Genomic DNA, 9,508 nt, shown 5'->3' with positions numbered 1-9,508 from the left:
AATCTACGAAAACAAAAATTGTCGTTGGATAGCTGGCTGATGGCTGGAAAAGTCACAAATCTCCAGGAGTCACTAGATTCCAGAAAAGCTGCATTCACTCTTAAAATCCTTTTTTTAAAACCCTAATCATAAAATTCATGATATAATGAAAAAAAATCATAAGTAATTTGTGACTGCTGCTTGTTATGTTTTTAATAAGTAATACTGGCCATGTTGGAAAGTCTTTAACATTTGCATTTGGAAAATAATAAAAAAATAAAATAATCTATATAATTTTCACACTCATCACAGTTGACAATTCACTATGTTTGACAAAGCAAAACAAAATAAGTTAGAAACTGCCTGTAGCAGATCTGAAAATACTGTATTCTACAATCTAACGTCCATTATCTTTTGGTAAAATTTTGTAATATAAAGTAAAATTGATTAAGCAACTTTGAAAAGATATCAAATCCCATATTATGTATGGAATTCCACATATTTTGGTAACGTATTTGATATGTTTTGTTAATAAAATGAGAAATTAAAAAGACAACCAATGAAAAAGTGACCAAAAAGATAAATTCCGTCATTATGTCAGTATCTGATTATGTGTATGACAGAAAATGGATCCCTTTACTGCACATCACCAAATGATTTGGTACTCACTAACCAGAATAAAACACTTTGAGAACCATGGACTATTCACAAATGCACAGAAATTTTTAAATGACCAAAACCAGGTAGCAGAATATGTTCCAAAATTTCTGATAATTTTTTTTGCTTTTACTTTGAAAGACATAATACAGGAGGACCTCAGGAAAAAAAAAAAAAAAAAAGAAATGTAGCAATTAAGTTTGGAAAAGCTATAAAAAGACTTTTACTTTTAAGATGGACATATTTTTCCTTTCCTAAAATGCGTATCATTAATCAAGAAGCAGGTGTATAAATTTCACTGAAATATTGTATTTTTAGTAATGTGACAGATCCAACTCATGTTTTTCTTGCAAAGGTAATCTCATGTCACACTGTAGTCAATTACGAAACCAAAGATAGCAAAATTTGAATTTAGAGAAATACACTTTAAAGCCTACAACATTTAAAGGTTCTCAGTGTCCTAAATGCATTTTATAAAAATAGTTTCATTGGTTTCATATAATGTGAACTAGACTACTATTCTTTAATATTTACAATAAATGATTGAACAGTCGATGCAAAGTTGGATTACTAAATAACTGGAAGTCAAGAAGTTAATATTTCTCATATAAATAAATTACAGTACGTCATGGTCTTGGTTGTCCGATTCTATTGTTAGTTCCATATCTACTCGGTATATTTGTAATACCAGTCCTGAATCCTTGGGTTGCTCCAATTCCTGGAACTCCAAGTCCTTGATTAAGCACGCCGCTATAAGGTATATGTCCATGATTAAGGCCCAAACCATAAGGTCTTGTTTGTGTGTTTGGAAGAATAACTGGACTCACATTTTTTCCAGGGGTGTTAAATGAAAATTCTGGAGGTGGACTACTAGGTTTAGTTGGAGTTGATGTGACGGGGTTCAACTCATCGGTGCCCTTTAAAGGAGGCATTGGGATTATGTGATGATCTGAAAAATTTAGGACATTAGCTGCAACAGGCCCAGACATTAAGGCAGGCCTTATCCAGTCATCCTTGAAAATCTGAACAGTCAGAGTAGACACTAGCGTGTATAGCCTGTTGGTCACATGAGCAAGAACCATTTGTTCATTTGCATCTCGTCGAATTCTTACATGCACTGATCCAGCCTAAAAGGGGCAAAATCATAAGAAAGAGACTGCTTAGAATTACACTCCTGATAATTCCATTAGAAATGAACATTTTATTTATGAGCTGTTGTGACAGTACTTGGTATTTTCTTTAATACAAGAGAAAGCTTAATGTCTTGATGTTCCTTAGAGTACTTAGTAGCGACTATCAAGGTAAAGAGTTAATGAAATAATTTGACTTTTTAAAAAAACATGATCTTTTAAAATATATATATGAAGAGAAATCCATGTAGGGGGAAGATAAGGCATGTTATAACAAGGCAGAATATAAATGAAGTATATAAAAAATGCAATGGAAAGGCAGAAAAAGGAGATAATTCAAATTGAGGAAGACTTCAAAAAAAAATGATGTGATCTAGGGTTGATGGTTAAATGAAATTTCAAAAGGTGGAGACAGGCTTAGGAAAGCAATTAAAATGTGTGGCATGTTTGGGCAAGAATAAACAATATCACTAATATAAAAAGAGGTTCAAACATTTCAGGGGGCAGAAAAAAATATAAGAAAGAAAAGAAAGAAAGGAAGGAGGAAAAGAGGAAACAAAGAAAGAATGGAAAGAAAAAAGTAGGTAATGGGGTCAAAAAGAAAGCCTAGAAGAGGTGGCTAAATATCATGATAATATGTTTTAACAGCAGCAATAAAACAGCAACAGGAGAAGAGTTCAGAAAAATCATATGTATGAATGATTGCCAGTTATGTAGGAAATGACTGCAACAGTCTAGATTAAAAATGAAGAGGTCTCAGATAGGACAGAGTGGGATCAGAGAGGGACAGATGGATTCATGATACTCCATGGATTAGCAGTGGGAGGACGTGATACCCAACTGGATGTAATGGGTGAGTAAAACAGACTCATCAGAAATGATCTCAAGGTTTCTAGACTGGGTTACTAGGAGAATAAGAGAGCACCAGCCATTACACTCACTGTAAAGAAGTCTGTTTATAGACTTGAAAAAATGTTTATCATATATTTTTTAAGTAGGTAATAAAATACTAGGTACAACAATGATCCTATTTTGATTAAAACTCATACATACAGAGAAATATCAAGCATGACAGCATATGTGTCTCCAGATGGTAAAATTACCAACAATTTTAATTATCTTCTTTTTGATTTAGTTGTAAGTTCTAATTTTTCTAACAATTGGGTAGTATTTGTATAATAAGAACTTAAATAAAAACAAATAATAAAAATATACCGTATTTTTCGCCCCCCAAAGCGCACTTTTTCCCCCCAAAGTGGGGGGAAATGTCTGTGAGTCTTATGGAGCAAATATTGCATCACAGACCATGATGCGTATTACTTGACCTGTCAGCGGTGGCGACAGCTGTTAGAAGAGGAAGCAGTGGGCCCACGTGAAACCCCTGGGGACGCTTAAATGTCCCACTTTACTGCTGACTCTCAGGGTGTCTGGTCAGTTGCCATCTGCCTCTGCCCATCACCTGGGACCTGGGAGAGTGCAGAGAGCTGCCTGACACTCCCAGCTACAACCGCTGACCTGTCAAATCAGCTGAGGCTAATAATGGGTATGAGGCACAGTGCCAGTTGCCAATTGTCTTTGACACTGGGTGGGGTCTGTGTCAGTAGAACCGCCTCCAATCACCAATCACTGTGTCTTAAGCTCTGCCAATCATGAGAGGCAGATGGGTTGAGCTGAAGTAACGTTCTTGGCTGGCTACTGGCTCCGTTAGATGCTACAGCTGTCTCATCTACCTTCATACTGTTTCCAGTACTCACCAGATTTCTGTGTGAGGAGGCCAGCAGTAACTGGGTGAGCAACCACAAATGCTCAAGTTTGTAGTATATAAAGGGAGTTATGGTAAGGTCACTATTATTGTTATATTTTATTAAATACTTTAGTATACCATTTAGTTCAGAATATTTTTTTCCTTGTTTTCCTCCTCTAAACCTAAGTGCGTCTTATGGACAGGTGCATCTTATAGTGTGAAAAATACAGTAATTAAACAAAATATTCAACAGATATTCCATGTTGATTTCTAGATAAACTCAGATTTTCAAAAAACTACAACAAAGCATAAACTACACAGAAATTGGCCAGTTGGTTTAGTTAAAATATGTCTGAATCTATAACTTGAGCAGTAATAATTATCAATCATGAAACTGAAAAATTATCTATATTGCTTGCATTTGACAAGCCATGTCTAGAACTCAAGGCAGCTCTGATTTTTTCCCTTTTCTTTGCTGCTGCCACCTCACTGCTGTCACTGTACAAACCTATGAAAGGGACATAAAAGCCAAAGCAAAATAAGTGAAACACATTTCTGAGTATGAGCTTGAAAACAGTCTCTTATGATTATGATGTTTGCATTAATTTATAGCTTTGTGACAACTATACCTGGCACCTCAGAGCTTGTCTGAGTAATCTCCTTGTTCTTATTTCGGCACTACATTGTCAGTGTGGATGTTAGATGGCCAAGTTCCGAATACCTGATATGACTGTATCCTTTGTGTTTAAAAGCCATCAAGCTTAATAAATGCTTGCCTACCAATTTTTTTATAACAGTACAATTAAAAGAACGATTAAAAATGAACTATATTACTGGAGGAATGTAAATTGGTATAACCATTTTTGGAAAGCAAGTTAGCAATTGGCATCAAAATCCATAAAAAGTGTAATAATCTTTTACTAACAAACACCCCCTTCTAAAAAATTAATTGAAAAAAAATAGCGATTGATCGTTCATTTACTGAAGGGAAGATGAGTGCTGTTTTAGATGCTTGGGTTACCTGAGGTTTCTGCATGGCCAGGGATGTCAATGTGCCAGTGTCTTGAGGCCCCCACCACACACACACACACGCATGCACGCACGCATGCACGCACGCATGCACGCACGCGCATTCCACCTGAACCTAATGCACCACCTACTTTCAGGAGAGGCATAGGTTTAACAGTGGACAGGAAGCTACCACTCAAATGGGGATTCTGAGTGTGCCCACTGAACACTGAGACACACCACTATTGAGGCCCCCATTGACTTCTATCCACAAGAAGTGGGCCCTGGGGCCTCTTGGTCTTGGCCTGAGGCAACCTAAGGACAGATCTGTGTAGCTCAGGATGATGCCAGACCAGAAGGGTGCTTTGAGTCTCCAGCCATTCCAGGAAAGACTGGGTAGTGCAGATCCAATGAGGTGGAGTGGCTGAATCTGTTCAGGCCCACCTTGGGACTTGAGCTGGGTTAGGGACCACCATTCTCCACTTCTTCTCTGAGAAAATTTAGTTCTGGAGGCTGCAAAGCCCAAGATCAGAGTGACTGAAAACCAGCACGGTAAAAATCCTAAAAATTAATCCTAAGGAATAATCATGAGCATATACAAAGATTATGCCAGAAAAACATTAATCTCAGCCCAGTTTATATGGGAACAATAGAAAACAACTTGTCCAATAGAGGGATAATTAAATAAATTATGGCACATTCATATAATGTAAAACTTGGCAGCCAGTAAAAATTATGTTGGGATTCTTGGCAGACAGCAACAGTGATGGCATTTTTTTGAAATGCCCTCAATAGCCCTCCTATAAAAACTGAGAAAGTAAGGTAACAAATCTAAAAACCTATGAACAACATTTACAGAAAACCAGCTAGCATAGTATTCTTTAAGAAATACCAAATAAAAGCTACAGACCTGCAAGGTATCAGCATCTGTGGAGGAGGAAGCAATAGGGCATCTGACTGACCTAAAAAAACCCCAAAGCAGTAAACCTGTACTTAATGGAAATCTAGGACAGCGAATTTGAGAAAGGCAGCTGGGTCTGCAATAAGATATGAAGAGCTAGAGTAGTCTGAACCCTAGCACTCTCAAAAGTAACCAAGCAAAGCTCCACATTAAGAAGAAACAACTGGGAACAGAATCCCAATTGAGCGGCACAGGAGAGACAAAGGATAAAGAAGGTTCAGATACAAATGGAAGAGAAACAGAGCTGGGGGTGGGGGGAGACTTTCACTTCACAGACTCATCAGAAGAGGGAACTCTAGAGCCATGAACTTAAGACATACTACCTTAAACCACCCATTTTTAAGTTCAGGAAAACTAACTTCACATATGAGTAAAAAGGAGCAATAGAAAAGGACTGATCTAAATCTCACAAAAAGTTATTATAAGAACAAAGGGAGTAGAGAACAGATTAAAAGATCACCATGCAGATTTACCTACAAAACTGATGAGAACTATACTTCACTTTATCGAAACAAGCCAAAAGACCAAACAAGAATATAAATCAAAATGAGAAAACCTCAGAAATGAGATAATTAGAAAATTTCAAAAATCCCTTCAGAAATGAAGACTAAACTAGAAAAATACAAAAACAAGTAAACATACAAGTATAATGTAAGAGAAATAAAAGGTGAAAAGAAGGACAGTTTTAAAAATCAAAAGGAAACACAGATAAAACAAATAGGAAAAAGGCAAAAATCCAACATGATTATAATAGAAGTTCCCAAAGAAGAAAATCAAGAGACTAGAATAAATATTATAAACTACAATTAAAGAAAACTTCCTTGAAAGTTTATAAAAATTGTTTTTGAAATAACATTACTGAAAGGGTATATTGCATACCTGAAATAATTGACCCAGAATGATCAACATCAAGACATTCTAGTAAAATTATAAGATGTAAAAAAAGATATAATAATAATATTTTGGGCCTCCAGACAAAAAGATCAGGTCACATATAAAGGGAAAAAAAAAACAAACCAAACTATGAGTCATCAGGCTTTTATTACAGCAATGCTTTATGCCAGAGGTAAATGAATTAATACATTTAAGAAACTCAAGGAAAGAAAATATGTGCTAAGGATTTTATATCCAGCCAAAATGATTTTCAAGTTTAATATCCACAACTGTTTTCAATATTCAGGAATTTAGTAAATGTTGTTCCCCACAGCCCTTCCTGAAGAATTTATTAGAGAATGAGTTTTAGATATCCAAAATGACTAGGAAGGGAACGAGTAGGGGAAATGTAGGGATAAGCAGTCATTTTTCCACTAAAAGAACATAAATCTGAAACTAAAGACTGGAGTGTGGACGTTATCATTGGGCTGCTGGACCAGCCCTCATCTGCCTACCTCTGGGATTTGTGTTATGTTAAAAAAAAATCCTACTTTTTTAAAATTAGAGGAGTATTATTTGGTGATATGAAAACCTGTTCATGGTATGTTAAATGAAAATAGCACATTATAAAAGCATGATCTCATTTTCTAAGGAGAATAAATATATAAGTATAAATACTAAAATATCAATAGCAATTTTCTCTACATGGTAGGAGTATGGTGATTTAATTTTTTCTGGGTACTTTTCTTTATTTTCCTCATCATTTCTGATACAGAAATGAAACCATGCCATAATAATGTTTCTTTGGTAATGAGGTCCAAATTGGATTAGAAAACATGGAATTTCAAGCTGCAGCAAGTTGTATTGTTATAACTTTTTAATTCAGCGATATATCCAAAATTAGAACTGCAATTAAAGAGAATTACACCCTTTACTTTTCCAACATTTTCATATTTAGGAATGTGTAACTATGAATTTGTCTTCTGTGGAGAGTTCAGCGTTGAGATCATTTGGTTTGAAAAAAAAAAAAAGAAAAAAGAAAAACATCCCTCCATTAATCTCAATTAAATTTCTGAATCCATCTACATTTTAGACTCTATTGAACAAAAATGGGAATCAAAGAATCTATAAAAATATTAAAGAAGTACGTTTTTTAGTTTAAAAAATTATAAACTATGTTTTAAATTATAATTAAAGTAATATGTAGAAAACATACCAGTGATCCAAAACCTAGGGTCCAAAAATGCTCATTTCGAACTTCCAAAACTCCATCCAAGGTAGATACCTGGTCAAAAACACAGAAATAGAACTGCTCGTATTTGACATATCCAACACAGTTCAGTCCCGCTATGGGCATGCTCTTAGCCGAGAAATGACATGGCCAAACCCTGCCTGTGGACACTCATTAGCCAGAGAAGTCCCAGGCCACTCACTTGACAGACTATTTCTGCTTGTTCCTAGAACGAAGGCCTTATTTCCCCAGTTTCTTGCCTGCAGCAATCCTTGTAGAGTCAGGTCTTTGCCTCCAGCCCCGCCTTGTTCAACAGTGTGCGGTTCTCTTTTATTTTATCAATATGGCATATATTTATATCCAGCACTTGTGCTCTCAGGTTTTTTATTTTTTCTTTCTTCTCTACCATTTCTTTCTCTGGATTCCCTTTTAACAAACTTCTGTACAACAATGCATGTTATATGGATGTGGGCCAAAAGGAAATTCCAAGGCCAGATGTATAGTGCACGGACCCACTGGCGCAGTGGCGTAGGTTCCACTAGCTGAGTAAAAGTGGCCTTTGTGATACCAACAACCAATAGTTTAAAATACTCTCGACATCCAATTAGTTCAATTATTGTATTCCTTTATTAGTTAACAGGTGGAAATTTATAACAATACAAAACTTAAAACCAAAAGATGTTAGATGGTGAAGCAATGAACAGATAAAAATGGGTTTTGAATTAATCAAACCCCTAGGTTTTAATATAAAATCATAAAAACCACAATGTTTATATAGGTAGTAGGGTGGTATTTAGACCATTACCTTCCACATTTATGTCAAGTGAATTTAGCTTTCAGACTGGACAATTCCTCAATCTTTCCGCTTTGTCACTTTATGTCTCCTAATGAGTTAAGAACATAAACTCCCTTAAATTCTAGATAGGGTTAAATAAAAGTATTACTTGTACCTACTCTTTGCATCTCTGTAAGTTTAAATGACTTATTTATTTATTTATTATTCCATCTTACCTCTCTGATAAGTTTGTCCAACTGACCTATAACATGGGGTGGAGTTGTCTGGGGAAAAAAAAATATGTATCAAGGGAGATAAAAAATTTTTATAACAATGGTCCAGAAACAAACAATTTTGAGTCTTACGTCAACCTTTGCTTTTTTGACACGTGTCCTATCATGATTCAGGGAAGAGAGGTTTCAACTGGCCCCAGCAGTTGGGTAATGCAAAGAATCAGCTCATGCTCTTTTTATCTCACAAAGAAGCTGCTATCTCTAGGACCAAATAAGCCTTAAAGAATCAACCAGTCAACAAAAAAATCTTTAAGAAGGTTAACATTTTGTGTAGATTACAGCACTATACAACTATTATTATCTTATTGTTATTATTGGTCCTAAAGATGGAGATACTACCTATAAATTTAAGAAAAGACATGAGGTACAGACAGAAGGAAAAGCAGTGCTTACATACACATCCAGTCCTGGGAAACTACCTCTCCGTTCAGGCACTTGTCATTGGGTGTTCCCATTGTTTCAATAAGCAATTTACTACTTTAATTTTAAGCCTGAAATTTCAAGTTCTCACTGATTCAATCCCAGAAAAAAAAGAAAACCCTAAACAGATTATATTAATAGCCTGATTATGCAATAAATTTATACAAATTTATTCAAGGAAAATTAGTATCTAAAAATTTTTTTAAGTAATATTGTTTCACTGGAAACATTATTAGAAGCAATTTAAAAATTTTTTGATTTTGTTTTATATTACAAATATAGGAAGATTTGTGCCTATTTTATGGGCTAATGTAATTTCAGCTAGTTCTTAGTATAAAAGTTTCAGAGATTATTATTTGGCTTTATTTCCATTAGGGCCCTCCAACAGTTAAAAATTTCACAATCTTGTAGAACACATACAATTTTATAATCTGGTT

General features: G+C 35.2%; 1 protein-coding gene across 4 annotated transcripts in view; it reads right to left on the bottom strand.

Annotated features, from left to right (window-relative positions):
• Positions 1–925: 925 nt before the first annotated feature.
• SLC30A6 (solute carrier family 30 member 6) overlaps positions 926–9,508 on the bottom strand; it is a 36,846-nt gene continuing 28,263 nt past the window's right edge. For all 4 annotated transcript variants that reach the window (XM_090281114.1, XM_090281115.1, XM_090281117.1 and 1 more), the window contains 3 exons: positions 8,595–8,642; positions 7,569–7,637; positions 926–1,763 (listed from right to left, as the gene is read on the bottom strand). In XM_090281114.1, the coding sequence (XP_090137240.1) occupies positions 1,263–1,763; positions 7,569–7,637; positions 8,595–8,642 (618 nt within the window). In that variant the 3' untranslated portion in view covers positions 926–1,262. The remainder of the gene's footprint in view (positions 1,764–7,568; positions 7,638–8,594; positions 8,643–9,508) is intronic.

The sequence above is a fragment of the Furipterus horrens genome, unplaced genomic scaffold, assembly GCF_987537825.1.
Source record: "Furipterus horrens unplaced genomic scaffold, mFurHor1.1.pri manual_scaffold_6, whole genome shotgun sequence".
NCBI classification, from domain to species: Eukaryota; Metazoa; Chordata; class Mammalia; order Chiroptera; family Furipteridae; genus Furipterus; species Furipterus horrens.
The sequence above is the reverse complement of the archived record's forward strand: the minus strand, read 5'-3'. Positions and strand labels throughout refer to the sequence as shown.